Source organism: Mycteria americana, chromosome 6 (assembly GCF_035582795.1).
Source record: "Mycteria americana isolate JAX WOST 10 ecotype Jacksonville Zoo and Gardens chromosome 6, USCA_MyAme_1.0, whole genome shotgun sequence".
Taxonomy (NCBI): domain Eukaryota; kingdom Metazoa; phylum Chordata; class Aves; order Ciconiiformes; family Ciconiidae; genus Mycteria; species Mycteria americana.
In genome coordinates this window covers 39,441,024-39,461,620 of record NC_134370.1, presented here as the reverse complement: position 1 = coordinate 39,461,620, position 20,597 = coordinate 39,441,024, and the positions used below count along the sequence as shown (strand labels likewise).

At 43.8% G+C, this 20,597-nt stretch overlaps 1 protein-coding gene and 1 long non-coding RNA gene across 2 annotated transcripts in view; one reads left to right on the top strand and one right to left on the bottom strand.

Annotated features, from left to right (window-relative positions):
* IPMK (inositol polyphosphate multikinase) overlaps positions 1 to 15,315 on the bottom strand; it is a 45,025-nt gene extending 29,710 nt beyond the window's left edge. Inside the window, exons 1-2 of the mRNA XM_075505432.1 lie at positions 14,774 to 15,315; positions 9,709 to 9,794 (exon numbers count right to left, since the gene is read on the bottom strand). Of these exons, the coding sequence (XP_075361547.1) occupies positions 9,709 to 9,794; positions 14,774 to 15,005 (318 nt within the window). The 5' untranslated portion in view covers positions 15,006 to 15,315. The remainder of the gene's footprint in view (positions 1 to 9,708; positions 9,795 to 14,773) is intronic.
* Positions 14,290 to 18,937, top strand: LOC142411478 (uncharacterized). Its single transcript, XR_012776196.1, has 3 exons — positions 14,290 to 14,663; positions 15,681 to 15,746; positions 17,384 to 18,937. It is a non-coding gene; the product is annotated as an uncharacterized LOC142411478 (long non-coding RNA).
* The last annotated feature ends 1,660 nt before the right edge of the window (positions 18,938 to 20,597 follow it).

Genomic DNA, 20,597 nt, shown 5'->3' with positions numbered 1-20,597 from the left:
TAAATTATCACTGAAATTACTGAAAGAAAAGTGAAATGGTAGAACAATAGGACAAAAGGGAAAATCAGCCAGTATGGCTGTCCCACTTTCTGAGAACATTAATAAGCATTACCCTTTGTTTCTGGAAAGCTATCTGATCACAGCTGAAGATTCAAGCTAGGGAGTGAAAGAGAACAAGGGGTGGGAGGAACCCTGAAGCAGTTACACTTAAATAGGAAAAATTTAATTTTACATTTCAAAGAGACAGAAAGGGGAACCAACTCCTGACAGACATATGTTGGGTTGTTTTTTTCCTAATACTGCATGAGGCAGCCCTCACAAAGAATCTACTGCAGCATTACCCTAAAGGTGCAGTTTCACAGTAGTTTAAGTCAAACTGAGCCAGGGGTACCACAGTCCCACACACATTTTCGTCCCCTCTCCTGCAGCAATGTCAGCATCTAGCTGGTCCCACAGCCTGCTGAGGACCTCGAGTTGGCTCACTGCCTAAGTGCCAGGCCAAGGCACTCCATTTGAACTGCCATTTAAGTACAGCTACCATCAATACCTCTGAAAAAAATTATGTCTTTACCCTGCTTTAAAAAACACCCGTTTGTGCTCCCCTTAATTTTGACAATTTTATTCATCTAAACTATTTGGTTTTTTTACCAGCAACTATGTATTTTACCATCTCATAGTATGAGTATTCTGGTACCAGAATACTCAACTCCCATCTGCAGTCAGGTGTCCAAAACGATAATTTCAAGGGCTACCCTGCAAATGTTAAACCAGATTTATAGTCTCAGTTTCTACATCAAAAGCTCCTCTGCCAGCAACAGGCTCTACTTTGTGATGAGAACACTTACCAAGACAGAGACAATTAGTAATAATTTTTTAAATTATTATTTTTATTAATTTTTTAAATGGACAGAGAAGAATGGCACCTACTAACAGGAATTTTAGTTGATGGCTTATGATTCAGGGAAGGTATGCAACAGCTCCTTCTACAAGGACTAAACAGCCCAAAAGCTATTCTGATGTTTTCTACCCAAGTAGAGGGGTTTTCAGTTGTTAGAGAAGATACACTAACATCAAAATAGCTGGTTTGTAATAACTAGAGTCATTTTTTGTTTTGCTTTGAATGATTAACTCTTTGGAGTCCCACCTACATGTTTGCCTCTGCAAAACTGGAAGTTACAAAATCAGCTATTGAGCCCATGAAATCAGCATAGCTGATTTTACTCCTTTCACTCACCAGTCTGCTGGACAAGCACATTGGCTGTTGCTTCCCAAACCTGCCAACAACCTCCTTGCTCACCATTGGCAAGAAAGGAAAGAAGCAGTGCTAACTTGTGCTAGAACACGGATGGGGGGGAAGAGAAACCAAAAAAGAATAACAGTAATAACACCACTAAGAAACCTTAGGAAGCCTTTGATCAGAGTCTGCTCTGGTAAAGCAGATTAAAAATCTGGATAAGTGGATTCTGTTACACTCAGGCGTGGTGAGCCAAGTCATTTGTTTTGCTTTGTCAAGAAGATTTTTATACATATAAAAATATACATATGTGTGTGTATTATACATATACATGCATACACATATTTATGTGTGTATACACACACACATATGTATATTTATATAATACACACACCCAGAAAAATAAATACTCAAAGACTGCAAAATAATTGTTACCAAATTGCTCCCTAAGTATTGGATATTACAGGAATTTTAACAAGCATGTTATATACACAGTGGGACATTCAACATAATATTTAATGGAGTTTTTCATTTACTCATGGTTAAACTGGTACCTGGATGATCAAGAACAGACCAAAACATTACATTACTTTCCACCATATGCACTGGTGATGCACATCTCTTTCCACACATACACAGTTCTGGCTTTATGCAATATTCTCATATTACAAGCCTCTTTTTTTTTTTTTAATCCTGGAAACTGGAATTCTTGTTTTCAGAGACAGAATTTATTTTCCTTTTTATTTAAGGAGGCAACCTACACTTTCCTCAATCCCATACTGGCACCAACCATATCTTACTTTTAAATAAACTTATAATGCACAAAGTACTGTATTTTCTATATAACACCAACATACCTTTAGTAAGTTTATCCATATTCTGAAACATTCATAAATGAATTGAAGTTTAAACAATATTTGCTCCAGTCTGAAAGAGTTAGAGCTTGCATGACCTTAGAGCAGAGCAGGAGCACTGTACTGTAACTTAATCCCATTAAACATACTGTGGATATGCACATTAAAACTATGCATTTTTACTTCATTTTCAGACATATCTACTCTCGGGAAGGAATATTCCTCAAAATCAGGTTAGTAAGAGAACTGGATTTTCTTTCCTGCTTACTTACGTAGCATGGAGTATAGACTACTCAGCCTGTTACCAACTCCACCCAGTAGTTCCCCGATAGCATCAAATTGCAATAATGGCCTTTTAATGTCTCCTTTTATGAGGTTTTCTTAGATTTATGAAAACAGGTTATAGTTTATTCTGTGGCACACAATAGGAGCATGGGGAACAGATGCTCACCAGAAGACCCTTCTAGGTTAACCTTCTACTGCACAGTGCATCCCTTCCAAACTTGTTTTTGTTACAAAGTGCAAGAATCCTAAAAATCTGCCACACTTTTTAAGTGTTACTGTCCTGGTACAGTAGGTTTTCAGTCATTTAATACGATCTGAAGTACAAAAAAATTTGAGTGTTTATATGACAGTAGTAGGAACTCAGCAGATTCTTAGACCTACACTTCATCCTTCATCTCTCTTAGACAACTAACGTGAGAAAGATCTGAATACAAGCTGCCAGTATTTCACAATTTGGTCAAAAATCCATTTTCTTCTCATTAGCTGCAGAGCACTGCATGTCCTTCCTTTTATTACAATACTTCTGTCCAGGCTCGTGGTTTAAAGTATAGAGTGTGAGGCAATTTCACACCCTGGTTTGGGAACTTAAATTTGCTTATTTCCCCAGCAAAACAGAATCCCTCCCAGACAGTTTCTCAGCAGGAGGAACGATGCCAAGGGCAGAAATGGACTGTATCAGAATGTGCTCGCTATGTTTGCAAGCAGATAGCTTGTATACTTCAGTACCACTACCTGTTCTGGAGATGCGGCAGATATGGATGTACGAGAATGAGACATGGCCAAAGATAACCTTTCAGGATATTGAACTACAGCTCCGCATGCAGTAGTAATGAAAGGTTTGGGCAAGGCATTGCATCCCCAAAATAAGATGTTAAGAGAACCGCGCATCCTATTTCTCCAAGCTTTGTCCATACAAGACTGAAAATCAGAACCTTAGCTGGAGACTTGATCACGGGATAAGGATATTTTAGTACACAATAGCAGCACGATGGCCATCATCCACTCCTTTTTCAGTCAAGGATAATCATCTAAATCAAGACTATAAAACCAGTTAACTGAGTTTACAGAATAGGGTAATTCATCCTGAAGCAAGACATACTTTGCCTCCCCAATCCCTTTCCTTTTCGTCACTAGCAGAGAACAGTTTACAGAACACAGGCTGCCTTATCGTGATTTGTGCTACATAGGCTGAAAGGGGGCTGAGCCTTATGAGTCAGTTCTTGCAACTCTATGCAAAAGCTTCCAGGCCAAAACACATCTTTCAGGCTGCTGGCTTGATTTTATGCCATGGAGGGGGAGGGAGGTCACCAGAAGTCTTCTGCACTGCCTGAAGCTGCTTGAACACTAATTAAAATTAGACAATGCAAAAAAGAAGAAAGCATCAAGCAGTAATGAAAAGCCACAGCATAGGAGTAGTGGCAGGTTATTGAGAATGAAATAAATGAAACAGTAAGGAGAAGATTATTGATAATGGTCCAAACGGGCATACTTCCTGCACGTTTCTTCTCTGTAACCACAGAAGCACAAGGAACTATGGCTTCAGGAATATTAATGTAATTGTGTCTTCACTAACACATTATCCTCTAGTCACAAATTCAAAGACTCACTGTTACAAGAGGGACAGCAGAAGTTGCACAAACAATATTAATTCTGCCTTACGTCAGGTTGTAAAATGAATTAGTAAGTTCTTTACGGAAAACAAAACAGAAAGACAGGTCATTGCCCTACTGAAAGCTGCATTATAATGCATCTAACAAAAGTTCAGAACAACAATTGTGCGGGCAACCATGAAACCATTACTTCCTAGCTTTCAAGTGCCTGACTCTCACCTAACTAATGTAAATCTCTTTTACATGCTGGAGCTATTTGTGTCTCTTACATCCTGGCTTTGTTTTCAGGACACGTAACAAGAGTGAAAAACAATTTCTATTATCTACAGTGGTAACAGCTTCCTTGCATTCATATTATATGTCAGCAAGGATTGAACCCTGAACTTTCAGACTACTGCTACAGCAGTTAACAGAGCCATCATTAATTGGCAATGGGTGGAAGATCTGTTATCCAGAAGGGCCAGATGACTAACCCGATTATCTTTTCCCAACGCTACGTGGGGTGAATCAGCTCCCTCGTTTCCCAAGCATTAGGATAGAGGTAGAAGGTTGCCAGAGCTGAGCTGGGACTGGGAGAATCCTGTCCACCTTTTCATTCCAACCCCCCAAAATTACCCTTGCACTCTGGGACAAGGGTATCTGAGAATTCGGGTAAGACTTGCATTACAACAGCCTTGGAAACCTTATAGTATTGCAGGTATGTTATTTGGAGCCATGACTTGGCAACATCATGAGAACTAGCTATGACAATTCTGACGTGCAGCCACTAGCAAAGGGGGTGGGGGGAAGGGTAAGCGCTGGAAGATGTCCATGCTGCAAGAGCTTTCTCAGGACGGTTTTTGGCAGGCAGGATGAGGGGGGTGTACTACTCATACCCCAAGCATCAACCAGTCACTGTAGGAGAGCAGAAAGGCAATTCAAATAAAAGTTTACAGGAACATTTATTGATCTGTTAAGCATAAAATCCCAGTTTATTAGCTACTGCATTACCAACCTTGAAAACTTCAGTATGCTGTGCTCAGAACAGGTACACACAGTAACAGAGGTTTATAGCCCCACTGAGCAAATACCAGAAATCAGAAGTGAAAAAGCTGCCATTTCAAAACAGTTCAGCGACCTTCTCTTGTTCTGTTGAACATAAGAAACACTCCATCTCTTAGTGCAAAACACACAGCTTGAAGGAGACTGTAGTCACGAAGGTAACCTCAACAACTGTAAATTCTCTCTTCCTCAGTTTTAAATACTTGCAGCCCAAGCTCTATCCTTTTGTGCACGCAAAAGCAGCTGCCCTATTTAAAGCCTGACATTCCAGCTTCCTCCCCCTCTTCAGGGCACCAACAGGACAGTAGTTTCTGCAATGCTACATTCTTGACGTGACAAATTAAGAAAAACCCTGTGCTGAAGAGGATAGCTCTTAAATAGGAAGAGAGAGTTACGCTAGCACACAGTGCTCTTGGGTACAGCCTGGCATGTTTGAGACAAGAGCTCTGCACCCAGCTAAGCAGGGAGGTTTTACCTTTACAGTTCCCAACTCATCTGACAGAAGAGATCACTGTAGGAGGGCCGATATGCTTCTTCCCTTCCCTCTCCCAACACTGCTGAATTAAATCAGACTGTTTCAGCATGTATAAATGCACCCTGGCATAAAGCAGGCTGAAGCCAAATACTAAAACACACCGCGTAGTAGCCCACTTCTGTGGATTTCTTAACATGCATGTGTAGGGAGCCTACCATAAACACATACTGCCTTTTACCGATTTATTTTCTTCAATGGAAATGGGTCACTACTACATAATATATTATACTGCATTTTCAAACAACGCTATTTTCCTGTTTCCACATCTCTGTATACTGCTCCCTCCTGAAACTCCTTTAAAAGCAGTCCTTTAGAGTGCCTCCGCCTACACGTTCTCACCAAGTATTTCCATTAGATGGAAACAACTGATCATCAGTGTAGACAGTCCTTAAAAAACCACAACCCTTCTACTTCAATTTTTTTCATTCTCTTGCTGCTCATACCTATTGAAAACAAAGTATTTTGTAGCTATTCAAGGTTAAAAAACTCCAAATTTTTTACCCAGATAAGGGTACCAGAAGACCTAGTAAAACACTCCATGGTTATGCAGCCTATGTTTGTTAGAAGTTCACACCCTCAGGTACAGGAAGGGAGTTTGCAGGAACAAAACTAAAATGTTATTATTTTGATTTGATAATTACTCATATTTACAGAACTCAATAGAAAGTGGACATTACCACTGGAAAGTCACACTCCAATGGTAAGTTAAGCATTACATAGTAAGTTACTAACAATGACTACAAACAGCTCATTGTTCTACTACAGTTTATCATAGAAGGTATTCAGAATAATCTTGTCATACTATTTTTCCTCTCCCTTGTAACACAGAAGCATGACAAGCCATTTCCCCATCAGTAGGGAATGACATATATTGCTATAGTAGAGATAAAAGTTTGGTTTACTTGGTGAAATAATCTCTTAAGAAATAAGACCTGTATTTAGAGGGTGGGTGGGTGTTTTGTTTTTTTTTAACAGCTAAACTGAAAATATACTATCAGGAAAACAGAAAGGTAGCCTAATGGAAGTCTGAGTAGGAATTACTTGAGAGATTTCCCAGTTTTCCACTTTGACAGAGACCTGTGAAATTTTTCAAAACTTCCAGTTGCCACCCACTTCTGAGCAGGTTTCAGATCACTATTAGTATTTTGCACTATAGTGTCTTGCTCAAGTTTCCATTCCAAAATGGAAGCCCATTTTGTTTGGGCTCTACCAGTGAGCACTCAGCTTTGTGTAACCAGGGGAAATAACCCATCAATAACCAGGGGAAAAAACTTCTGGTGATTCACTGACACAGACTATGCCCCTCTGTCATGTTCACACATCCAGCTGAAAGCAAATCCAGCAGTTTCAGAAGACTGTCTTGTCCAGACAGAAGATAATATCTACCTGGTATCAGGTTAAATACATCAGAGTTATAGTCAAACTTGTCTCTTAATGCCTCATTATCTTCTATTATGACACATTCCCTGCAACCTTCAGCTCACGAGCACTCAGACTGCATGCTGAAATACCACTTCCTGGTCACTGCTGGTTATTTGAAGACACTTCTGCCTCAGATCTGCGATACCTGCTCTCCAGCTGACTTGTGCAGCTGAAGCCGAGACATGCTCATCTTCTTGCTACCATAAACACCAGAGGTTCTCAATTACTTCTGCTGAGGAGGTTTGCTTTACCCATAAGTAAAAAACCCCTCTTGTTTCTGGCCCACGTACTGGGGTACTAATCTTAATTCAGGCCAGGGTAAGGTAGCATGCAAAGGAAGCAATAACTGATCTGTCACTACAGACAAAACAGTTATAAGCACATATGAAAAACAGGCGCAGAAATGAAAAAAAAAAGTCACAATTAATCCACATATACTAATGGGTAACCTTCTGGTTTGATCATATCAACAGACTTGCTGTCTAGTCCTGACGAAGTGACAGCCTGGGATTCGTGTCTTGTTTCACTTGTTTCATTTCTGCACTGCTTCTCACCATCTCCGGTACCTGACTGCCTTGTAAACAACCCTTTGTCTCAAGGAGTGCTAAAATTCTCCTTCCCCCTTTCTCTGGAGGCTCATTAGCCTACTCCAACGTGATAATGTCTCTTTGATTAAAGACCACAAGGTGCATTGAGCTCAGTCACCAAAACAGGGCAGCCTTGCTGTTGTTCCCACTGCTTATCAGTTTAATCTCTGACACTTAAAAGTGACAGAAGACTACCAACACAAGGAAGTTTTGCCATCTTTTAAGTAAGTCAAATCAGTTCATCAATGTCCAAAAAGCACCAGCATGGCCCAAGGTAAATGGCAAGAATGGGAAGAAAGGCCTTTCCCTCTTGACAGCAATGAGCTATTGTATCAGCTCAACCTGTATGTGAAACTGTACCTTACACTGAACCTCACAATCCACAGTAATCCTCATCTTGTAACAACCATATGCAGTGCTTAGGTGTCTATATCCTGCATCACATGGTTCTTGCCTGAGAGCAAACATGATAGTAGTTAATCATTGAGAAACAACAAATCCCCAAGACCTTTCTCCTGTATTTTCACCTACATAACGTACACACATTTGCTCTCCTTCCCTTCTCCCACAAAAAGGCATTCTGGTCCATGCACAACTAACTGTGTGTACACCTTCCCCTTTCTCCACTATTTTTCAAGAATTGCCCAACCCCTTTCCCAAATAGCTTATAACCAAAAAACTTCAGTGTTGGAAGCAACCTGGCAAGGCCCTGAAGACATAATTGAAGCTAACTTTCCAAGTTACTAGCATTGAGACCTGACTTCTTCCACTATGACATGGCATAATAACAAGGGCACTAATACAGACTTCTCTCTCAAAGATTTTGCCCAGGGTCTTGCTCACAGCTTGTCACGTGAGTCTAAGCAAGAGGCAAAATGATAAAGCCTGCACTGTGAACAGTTAATGTCTAAGCAATGTTCAAGCTTACCCCTCTTACCTGCTGGCTTTATACAGTGATAGCACGTCCGTACCTCAGGATTTCACAGAAGAGTAAGTAGCCTGGCACTCAAAGGAGTCTGTTCAAGCTTTCTCCTTCTACTGAAGAGTTACCACTCAGGCTGGATTGCATCTATCTTAACCTCATCTAAATGACAGTCACTGAGAAACCTCAGAAAAATATTTACATTTAGATTTAACTGGCTCCTGCTGACCTCCTACTAACTCAAGAGCTGCTGTTTTGTCTAGCAGTCCCATCATGAGAATTATCAAATAATGCTAGTATGCAAACACGTTGTTTGCTTAGAGTATGTTGCTTAGTCTATTTTAATGCGAGACATTTCCACAAAATATGTAAGGTCTTTTGGTAACTTAAATTAATAGCCTTTGGGGTGGGGGGGACAGACCACCAAACCAAACACCACCACAAAAAGAGGGTCTCAAGACTCCTCTCCCATCCTGCATGAAAATTTCTACAGTTCTTCATACCTAATAAGCCATGGAAAGGGATGAGATATCAAGCCACTGTAGAAAAAAAAACACGTGACAGACTGTCATGAGCAGGTAGGTTGGTAAGGGAAAACAGTTTACCCTCACAAGACAATAAGCAACAGCTTTCCTGGTTTGTATTATTAAAGTTACTGATAAAGCAAACTGAGGTTGAGCAATAGGAAAAATACAACAAACTAAAGTTAAAACAACTGGAGATTTCACTTTTTATTGACTTTTTAAAGGAGCTGAGTTTTAATACAGTGAACAGTTAATACAATGAACAGAGCAATATTTCTACCAATAAACCAGACTAGATGGAAGTGTAAGATGCTAAATTTAGATGCAACCAATTCTGAGACACTCAGCAACATGAGAAAGATGGGATCAAACATACCACCCTTTAATCATAAATGGAGATAATACAAGACTTTTCAATAAAATCTTAGATGCTCTGAAAACCCCGCTGGTCCCATGAGCAAACAAGCAAGCTTAAATCCTGGGAGTGAAGCAAGTATGGCATGGGCACAGATATTCAAAGAAGAGAAAGTTCTAGACAGCACACAGATACCATGACAGGGCTGTTAGTGACCTACCGTTCAGGTATTTAGGTTGCACTTTCCCAACCGCAACAATAAGGATGTACTTCTACAGGAAGCACACCCATCATTTCACCCGCAGCGAGCCAGCTCCCTGCACGCTGCAGGACCCTCACCTTGTTGTAGAACTCCTGCTCCCTGGGACCACGAGGTGGTGGCTGCAACTGCTTCAGGACAGTCCCATCTGGATGCTGCAGTATACCTAGAAAAGAAGCATTTCCTTCAGGCTTAGTTTTAAGAGATACAGCTTTTATTTTTTTCTCATAAATAGCAAATACACCATCAGGGACAGCCTATTTGCAAAGCTGTACTGCTTTCAGTACGTGCACAGTAGAGTCGAAATTGGCAGCTCCTACACAAAACCCTTAGCAGAGGTTTGCTCGCATTCCCCTTCTTCTAGCTATCAGATGATTTCCTAACTCTGCTCAAGGCCAACACAGTACTGGGATTTGACATTAAAAGTTCCACCCAAAAAAACCATTAATTCAGCTACGGAAGATTACATAGACACTCCCTTTTCAAACAACTGATAAGTTGCTTTTCCAACAGTGCCAAGAAGCTAAAGGAGTTAGTACCAAGTTTAATGCATTTCTCACTAGCTAAAATAGAAATATGTCCTGTGAATGTATTTCTAAACTAGTAGCATAGAAAGAGCACTTCTATATTACTAGAAGTAGCTATAGGACTCCATGCTAATCAGATGCTACTATTTGTATCACCCATAATTACAATACAGAATTTCACCTCAGTCAGGGAACCACCTTCACCATGCCTGCACCAAAAAACCCAAAGTATCCTCCTGAAACAGTCTTAATGACTCACCAGTCAGCAATATCACTGAGTAGCTGCATAAGAAATACAACTGAATATCTGAGGGTACTCAAGAGATGGATATGGGCAAGAATGGAGAAAAGTAACTGCATCCCTGTGAAATGCACTCTAAATTTCAAGATCATCAGTTGCAAGGGAAAAAGAAAAACCTAGTTCTGAAAAAGAAATTTTCTCCTAGGATTTATTCATAGCTTTCCAGATAGTAATTTATTTTGCTTAGAAGAGAAGCAAAAACGTCAACTGTATCCAAAATAGGTTCCATCTTCAGCTTACCACTTCAGGAAACGTGGTGGAATGAGCCAGGAGCTTTGTGTCCCAAAAAGAGTTTGCAGTTGTAACAGCAATTGTGGTTTCACCTTCTAGAAAGCATTCTCTCTGAATGGGCTCTGTTGTGCAGTCTTGGAAATTAAACAGAATCTTTAGAGACCAAGATATTTACTTTAAAACAACCACCAGACTTAGAAAAGTTGCTTCATTAGTTGGCTGTGCCAATGAACAAAGACTGGCTTTAAAAATTTGCGTAAAACAGCTCTCAAGTCATGTTGCTTGCTGAAAGTTGGATTTTGTATACTTTCCAGACCTAGAAAAATACTGCCACGCAACAATGGGCAGACTACCACATCTTCGAGACTCAATAGCTTCTTCCCCCCACCACCTCCCCGAAACCTTTTACACGTGCTAAAAACCACTTAGCAAAGTGCACAAAGTATTTGAATGGCACATGTTTTGAATGTGAATTGCTAACAATCACAACATTAAAAACGGTTTTATAACACATAGTCCTCAAAACCTGCATGTTGGCTTTGATGAGAAGACAAGTAGACAATCTACAAGGTAGAAAGACCAGGCAAATATTCCTGGAAGTAGAACCCATACACTACTGGATTGATACATGCTACTTGAAGAGTTTAGTATAACCTGACATTGTCTAAAGTCCCCTCATCCTCTGGATTTCTTGACAGACTAGAGCACCTACTCTGTAACCGTGACTGAGGCAGGCCTGGAAACCAAAGACTCGTGTTTCAACATTCACCACAAAGATGAAAACTCCATAACTGCCCCTCTGATCTACAACAACCACCAGAGATACCATCACCTGCAGATGATACTAACATATGGACATCGGTCATGGATTTGTTCTAGGGTTCCTGGGGTTTTTCAGTACAAACAGGGAATACGTATTGTTTTAACGTATGAATAAGCAATTTAACATTTCTGAAGAAGCAGCAGAACTGCTTCCAAAATTAAAATTTTACTGAAATTAAAATTCTGAAATATCTCACAAACATTTCTCTATGGCTCTGCATGCAAAGCTTGCTAGCATTCTGAAACTCAAATCTACTACAAATATAACCAATACAGATGTATACACTCTTCTAAACAAACAAACAAAAAAATCACATCCAATCCATATGCTTCACTAAACTATAGACAAAACCTGTTCTGCACAAACATGCTGAACATTTACTTCAGAAAAGATCCTCTGAGGGTATCTAATAAGGACTGACCAGTATGTATGTGCCACCTTAACCTCTGCATTGGGAAAACAACAGCCAGAGTTCGAAGTTTTGTGATTTGCATGACTGAGCAAGTCACACCAAAAGAGAATGGCTCCTTTAGCTACAGAATCCCACTAATGGCTTGGCGACCTCCAGCACTCTGAGGGTACAGGCACCAAGCCACAGCCACAGCAGGAGGCTCTATAAGGTGGCGTATCCCATCAGCTCCCATCTCTCTCCCCCTGCCTATGGAATTAAGCCACAACCCAAAGTGGTTACCTTACTTACTACACATGATTTACTCTGTGCCAGGGGAAGCACTACTGAACACAGCATTCAACCAAAGGTCAGCCATAATGCCCAGAAGCCAAAGGTCTATGTGTGCATGCAGGAAGACTACTAAAGCCCTTTATTTGCAAAGTGGTAACAGTCACAGGGAGCAAAGTGAAAATGTAAAGGTTATTCAGGAGGGAGGGAACCCTATAGCAAAGAAATTTTAAGGTGTACTTTAACCCAAAAAATTAAATAGTTAAAAAATAGTTTGGATACCTTTGAGTCCTCTGCGTGTTTGTACATGGGGACAGAAGGGAAGTCGAACACAGAGGACAGCAGTGACATGCAGGAAGAAGCTGAGCCAAACAAGGAAGGCCCTGAGCTTGAATCAGTGAACAGCTCAGATACTAACACCAGCCAGGTACAACCTTCAAGGTACGTTTGCCATATTGTATGCATAGCAATAGACATATCCCGACAAAAAGGCATACTGGTTTTATAGCTTTAGGCTTTTAAAATGCTAAAGACTCAAGGGGGTAGAAAAGGGAAGAACGAAAAATAGCAGGAAGGGTGACTACTATAAGAAAAGGCAGAAAAGGCAACAGAGAAGGTAGAAGAGACACTGGTCTCCTCACACATGGTTAAAGTTCTCACAGATTCTGGCATACAGATTGTCTGTGATATTCCTTACCAGTGCTATTAGCAACTACATATATCCAAACATCTGGCCACTAGTTCACAACAAAGACACCACAGGGAGCAGCACTGCAGAATTATACATGACCCTGTATCTTTAGCATCTCAACTGCCTGCACTCCTACATACAACATCTGTAAAGGAATAAAATGAGAAGATTCAGTTACAACAATGAGAGAGCTGTAAGCGCCAGAGCAGCTTTGGTCTTTGCTTAAATGTAAAACTCAGTTTCTAAGATGGGATCATCAACCATGGTGATCAACCTCTGCAGCAAAATTTTGGTCTTGCTCATTAGATGTAGTGGAGCTAGCTTTACCTAATCCATTTGAGCTGCACCCACAATATAGATGGTGTGTCACCTGTGTTGTCTTGATCCAACTGCGATAAAATTGACAGGCCAAAGGTGAGGCTCTCCCTGAAGTGAGCCTTTCTTGCCTGATCCCACCCCATGTTATAACCTATGAACAATGAGGAAGATGTACAACTCCAAGGATCCAATGCACCTCCCTCGACATGTTATTGCACTGGTTGCAGCAGGGCAAGGAACAAGAATTACTTTGCTGTGGAGATTATCAGCAGCAAGACATGCCACGGACACAGGCTGTAGATAAGACAAACGCACAGTGCCATTAGTGCTGTAATTCCACTCACTGACAGTTGAAGGGGTTCTGAAGTTCAGCCGTTGGCCTACTCGGCAGAGGCAGTTCCTACCAACAGGGTTCAAAGGCAATATGACAGCAGGTACTCATTATAGCTACTCTCAAAGGGCACACTGAGAATTGAATGGCTGTATACCTTACATTTGGCTCAGAGTCAGGAGTTATACCAAATGTGATGTCCTGGAAGGGTGAGAAATACCATTTGGCAACATTAACTTGGCCACTTGCTCTGGCAGTGACCACTGCCTATGTTAAAAGGCACCTTCATCAGAAGGGCCAACACCTCACTCCTCAACCTGGAATTAAAATAGAAATTTAAGGCTAGCAGAGGCACGCTTCAAAAATGCTGTATCCTCATATTTGTATTATTAGACTGCTTACTAGCCATTGGTTCGGACTTAGTCTTACTATCAAATAAACAAGCAACTAAGAAGTTATCCCAGGTTGGCAAATCGCTTACTAATATTTTGCTGAAGTTTTTGGTGGCCACAGGTTTGGGGGTTCCCTTTAGATAGAGCATAATTTCAACATACGTTCCAAGGGTACCAGCATGCCATTACCTAAATTCCCACTTTTTTAAAAGGTATCTGTTAAAATGAAGCTGAACTGCAGAGGCCTTTGGCTTAAAGGTGACTGTTAACTATCCTGTCCTGACGGGCCATTAGCATTTATGCAAACCACCAGAAGAAAGATACTCAACAGCAGTGATACTGCTCCGTCCACAACCTGCGCACGCCGGGTGAGCTCTGCCAGCCCCTCCAGCCCTCGAAGGGAGGTACAGACCCTGGCCAGGGAGACTGACCCCTCAGCACTGAGGTGACCGCCAGACCCCAGCACCGACACCCCCCGCTGAGGCCGGCATCCGGGGTCGAACAGGTGCTCGCAGCTCAGCCCGGGAGGCGGGCTGAGCCCGGCGGCGGGAGCTCAGCCACCAAGGCGGCAAGCCCTGCCCGCCGCTCCTGAGGTGCCGTGTCTGTCCCCCTCCCGCCGCCGGTGAACGGCTCACGCCTGTCACCGACCCCAACCCCCCCCGCCCCGCCAACAGCAGAGCTGCCAGCCGCCGCCAGCGGGACGTGAGGAGAATTGAAGCGAGACCCGCCCCGCCACAACCAGGTTTGGAAGAATTAAGATAAACGGGAAGGCGGGGAACCCCCTCACGGGCGGCCCGGCCTGGCCCGCCGCTCCCACCACCGCCCCCCTCCCCGCGCCCCGCCGCCGCTCACCGCCTTTATCCTTGCCGTACATGTGCCCGGCCACCTGGTGCGACAGCGGCACGCAGCCGTTCAGCCCCCGCCGCCGGCCCCCCGCCGCCGCCGCGGGGCCCGGGGAGGCGCCGAGCGCCGGCTGGGCCGCGGCCTCCTCTGCTTCGCCGTGCCCGCCGCCCGCACAGCGCCCGCGCCCGCCTTCGGGGCGCCCCGCTGCGGGCGGCGCCAGCCGCGGGGGCTCCGTGGCCATTTCCCGGGGGTGGGGGGGTGGCGGCGGGAGGCAAGGGGCGGCCGCGCTGCGGCGGCGGCGGCGGCCGGGCCTCAGCGGGCGCTGCGTGCCGGGGCGCAGGCGGCGAGGGCCCGCGGCTCCATCACCCCGCGCCGCGACGCTCCGCACCGCACCGCGCCGCCCACCCCGCCGCTGAGGCAGCAACTGGCCGCGGCGCCGCCCCGCCCCAGACGCGGCTCCGCCTCCGCCACCCGGCCCGGCCCGGCCCGGCCCGCGGCGCGGCGGGGGTCGCCGCCGCCGCTGTGGTGGTGGCGGCGCCGCCGAGCGACGGGCGGCCCTCGGGTTAGGCCGCGCCCGGGCCCCGGCGCCTCGGTGAGGCCGGGACGGGCAGCGCCTGTGTTCAGCGGCCGCCTGCGGGGGCAGCAGGGCCTCGCGCACCCGAAACCGGAGGGTCCGGTAACGCCCAGCCCCGTGGGCATCCCCACGCCACCCCGACCCGCCGCCTGCCCCCGGGCCAGCGGTCGCTCCCTCGCCTCCTCCGGGAGAGCGTGCCGCCGAGTGCGGCGAGAGCCTTGTGTTGGCGGGCAGAGGCCGTTCCCCCTCTGCTGGTTCTCGATAACCAGAAATACGCCCAAAATCCTCTTCAGTTTTATGTCAGTTCACCGTCATCCCGAGGTTTGTTTATTTTCTCTCCAGTAGATCAGAGGGACTACAAGCGAGAGCAAACTGAAGCATGTCAATACTATCAGACCTTTAAAGTGGGTAAGGACCTTTAAAGCAGTCTAAAACAGAGCCTCATCAAGCTTTTGTAGGTGCTGGTCTTCTTGCATTTGAGGTGGGCGCACCAGGCCTGACTCCAGATCAAAATCGGATAAGGGATTGATCTCTAATCTGAATTTTAACTCCCCACGGGAAGAGGATGCACAAGCTGTGCGTTCACTCACAGGACCCCAAAGCCTGCTGCCAGGCTAGGGGACTTTATTAACATTTCTTTTCACTAGGGCATATATCAGCTCTATTTGTCAGCCTGTAATTACTGCCTTTTCTTTCCACTGTTTCTTTCCGTTATAAAATTAGCTGAACTCTGTGAATATTAGATCTGCACTTTTGCCGCAGTATCTGCCAGTATCAAGTCATGTTTAGCATCAGTGGGACGCAGGAATGGGAAAACAAGGCCGGAGATAGGAAAATGAATTTTAACAGATATATGATGTTCCCCCAGGTTTTATAAAAATGGGCTGGTGTATATCAGGAACCAGCATTGACATTAGAGGAACGACAATGCAGTGAGCTCAGCTGTTACTTGCCACCTCTTCCCCATCCCATAGTTGGGATACGTGGCAGGTGGTTGGGAGAACTGGATGGCAATTTGGGGGATTTACTGAGGAAATTAAAGTATCAAAGGAACAGGAAGGTCACAGGGAAAATGAGGGTATTGAAGAGTGAGAGGAAGGAGCGTAGCATATAAATCTAGCAAAACACAGTTTCATTAGTTCATGGAACAATTTGTTTCACTCTCTTAATTGGGTAATATGGGGAAGACAGTGGTAACAACTCAGCAAGATCCTTTCTGAAGTAACAAGGCTGGTCAGAAAAGTTATGTTTCTCCCTCCCGAATATGCCCTTCTCATCAGTCATTAGTGTCCAGCCCTAAAGATTAGGAGTCAGATGGTTGCAAGCATAAGCTCCTATCTTTGGTTCCCTGATGCTGAATTTTCCCTGGGGGGTGCTGACGCAGGAGAGAAATACCCCAGATTGGTCAGCCCTTGCACAAAAAAAATTACCGAGGAGTACAGTGAAAAAAAAGCACAAGTGGTATGTGTCTGGCAGAGAGAAAGCTCCTAGTCTCAGCAGCAGCAGCTGCTGCAAGGTTCAGATGCCAACCTGAGCCTTGCGGAAAGATATCTCCCCCTGCGGAGATGCAAGACACTTCGGCTGATCTGGGTCTAAATGCAGAGAGAAAAACAGAGATGGCATTTCAGACTTGCATGAGTGCCCATTTAATGTTGCGATCCACCTGAGCTCGAAATCTTAATGGAAAAAAAAATTAATTAAAAGGCACAAAAATGGAATTTAAAGGCTATTCAAGTGCCTACTCCTGAACAAAGAGCTTCTAGATATCCTTACAGCTAACAGAAGTGGGCCTGGATGGGATTAAAAGAAATACAAAAGCATGAGTAATGAATAAGTAAACACTGACTATTTCCTTTTCCCTGATACTTGCTTTAGTCAGATTTATGCATATAGAAATCAAGTGACGCAAGACTCTTCCACTCACTCATTCCACCCTTACACTTTAGCACACAGAGTTCACTGATCTTATCTGGGAACTTCTCCTAAAATAAGACAAGCGAAACCAACAGAGTACCAGAAATGACAAATAATTAATTTCTCCACAGACTGTGATACTGTAAGAGTTTGCACTGAAAGCTGAACCTACCAGCAAGATTCCCAAGGAAAATTCTTGTCTCCAGGCTGTGCAATTGCACTCGAAGAGAAAGCAAAAGAGGCTGCAAACAGCTCCTAAAGAAGGAGCAGGTTGTTCGGAATCCACCCCCACCCCCCAACAAAATGCATTTGGCAAAATTATGCTTAATCCTGGATTACTCTTTTTACTGGAAAACAATCTTCCCTCACTCAGTCTGACAAAAATGTGAACACTAACAATACAATAATAATAATTAATATTACACACTCATTTATTTCGCACAAACTGCTTTGCACTGCAAGAGGATGTCTCACCGTCAGATTGCAAAGCTCCCCTGAACTGCGCGAGGATTACAAAAGAATCTCTTTCTGCTGAAATAAAGCCCTTTTTCAAACACAACAGCTAGTTAATAACTAACCGCAAGACGCATGGTAGTTCAGTACAGGAAATAAGCTCATACTTCAGTGGAAGTGCAGGGGGACATTAGGTAAACAGATTAGTGGGGCTGGGACTTGGCCAAAACATTGGTACTCTAGAGGTATGCTCACAACAAGCAGTGCTGGATTTTTGACTGTCCCTTTGGATGGTTCACAGCCACTTCTTCCCCATCTCGTCAAAAATACTGCTCCTCTGCTGGAGCCGTGTCTTCTGCGCAAGGTCTGTGCAAGAGATGTGGATCCTGCTGCCCACAGAGCCACTTCCTGCAGCAGGCGGCCGCGCTTGCGTAGCTTCTGCCGGACGAACAGATTGCAACAGAGCCGACCTGGACCATATGTGTGGTCCTGATAAGAAACATCGAGCAGTGAAACCAATAATTTGCTGGACGGGTGAGAGCATCTGCAGCGGTGCTTCTGTGGGCAGGAGGGCCTGTCCTGCTCATTCGGCGTACGGCAGACGTTGTCACAGCAGCGTGGAAGTTGTAGTCGTGTTGCAGTTCTTTTTTTCTTGCCGTTTCACAGCAGAAGGGTAGCTGTATCGCGCCCTCTTAAAATAGCTCAGGGCTTTTAATCCTTTGATAAATTCACAGTTGTTCTGTGCTGTCTTTTTTGTTCTTGTTAAGTAAAGGAAAATCTAAACTACCCTTGTCTGTTGTAGCTGTAAAACTCAGTGGTGCTGCTATCCGACTTTCTTTCCTAGCTACTGCCTTGTCACTTAGGCATCAGGTCCCACAATGATTAATATTTTACTTGGCTCTGACTGATACAAACTCTTTGACACTACTCTCCTCCCTGGCAACCAGGTACATCTGGGGTTTTCCAGAATGAAAACAAAGGGACGGTGTCAAAAGCCAACCTACACTCTCCAGAGATAATCCAGTACGTTCTGAAAATGACTGTGAGGTTAATTCATGGCAGTTATGTATTTTCTGGATCACCTCTTCTACAAACAGAACCACAGCTGTAAATTTTGGGAAGTCTTTTGTATTAGAAAGCTACGAGGACTATAAAGGTGAGAAGCGCATTTCAATAGTTTGTTCCTCACAGTCATTGGATTTTTTTGTATCATTAAAGAAACTAAGCACAGAATCTGGGGGAAAGGTTCATTTTTGGACTGAGAGAAGGTTAAGGGGTAGGAAGCAAATGGAAGGGCTTTCAGGGTGGAGACGAGGCAGCAGTGGGTGGGTGCTGAGACTGGTTTTATTCAACGTTTTCATTCATGACCTGCAGAAGGGAGTGTGCAGGAAGTCTCCAGGTCTGTGAATGCTCATGACCTCCTTAGGGCAGTAAAATGCCACACCAATGGCAAAGAAGTCCCACAGAATCTCACAAAACTGAATGAAAGGCACAGTGTTGGCATAGGAACTTCAGTGTGGATAAGCGTAAGGTAATGTATGTAGAGGAAAAGTAATCCAAACCAAAGCTCCTCAATGCTGATCCTGGAACCAGCTGTCACAGCCCAGGAAAGAGATCCTGAAGTCACTGTTGATGGTTGTCTGAGATCCTCAGCCCAGTAGCGCGTCTGCAGCCAAAAAGAGCCAACAAAATGTTGGGCAACATCAAGAACAGCATTGAGAAGAAGACAAAAGGCATTATTTTGCTGCTATGTGTAGCCTCAGCGTGCCACGTATTTAGTCCAGCTTCCCCGCCTGGTCTCTCACGGAGACTAGGAACATACCATTAATTAATCGGTGCAGAAGATGGAATTAAACCATGATTTGTGGAGAGTCTGAATAGATGAAACATATTTTAGCTGCCTCCAGCCGTACAGAACGGCAATGAGAGATGTGTGTGCCTTGACATCCTTGGGCAAGAAGTTGTGCTTCTTTCTGAAACAGAGGCATTAGAGCAAAGTCTTTAGTACCATCTCCTGATCTCATGGCTTACAGGTAGATAAAGATTACTCCCTTTGTCCTTCTAAACAAAGATTTTTCCAATATGGTCCTGTATCTCTATCAGGGGGTTGCTCAGAGTTTACAAATGCATGATGGCATTTTACCAGTCACATCCTAATGCTTTAGGATAACCCCAGTACTTGATTTAAGATGATTAACATGCCAAGAAGTTTATTTAAAATGCCTCTTTGTCTTTCCCTAGAGGCTACTTATATTGCTTCCACCTGCAGTAGAATCAAAAACCTATTTATTGACTAAACCCACTGCCAACTGGCATTAAGAAAAGTCTCTTCTATTAAATAGTATTCTACTCCCGGACTTTGCCTGCAAAGCAACAGAATTTCAACCCTTAAAAAGTAATTTAACCCATGCAGATGTTGGAGCCAAGAATGAGACTGAAAGAGCAAGATCACACTGAAAAGAGCAACACATTTAATAATTACTGAAGTGCAAGTCTGTTCTGGCCGTTGTTTTGGTACCTGAGTGTCCAGCAAGAGTCCCGGCAGTGAACAGACAGTGTGCCTTGACCACATCTTATCCATGTATGGTTATATTTGCCAGCTGCAGAAAAGTATTTGAGAAAAGTTACGCAGTCAGTGACCTTATCATTCATTTTGCTCTGTTTCTGTTGCCAGCTGACTTCACTGAACAGCACAAACATTCCAGCTACTGAGCAGATCCTTGCAGTGTGCTGAATTTTGAATGCTTCACACATTAAAGCTATAATTTCTGGCACGCTCAGGAAGCTCCTCTTTTCTGCACAGGCTTCTCTCGGGGAGCAGAAGGCACTTTTTTTGTATAAATGTACCATGCATTCAAAAACACCAAAAGAAAACTGCAGTCTGCATGACAA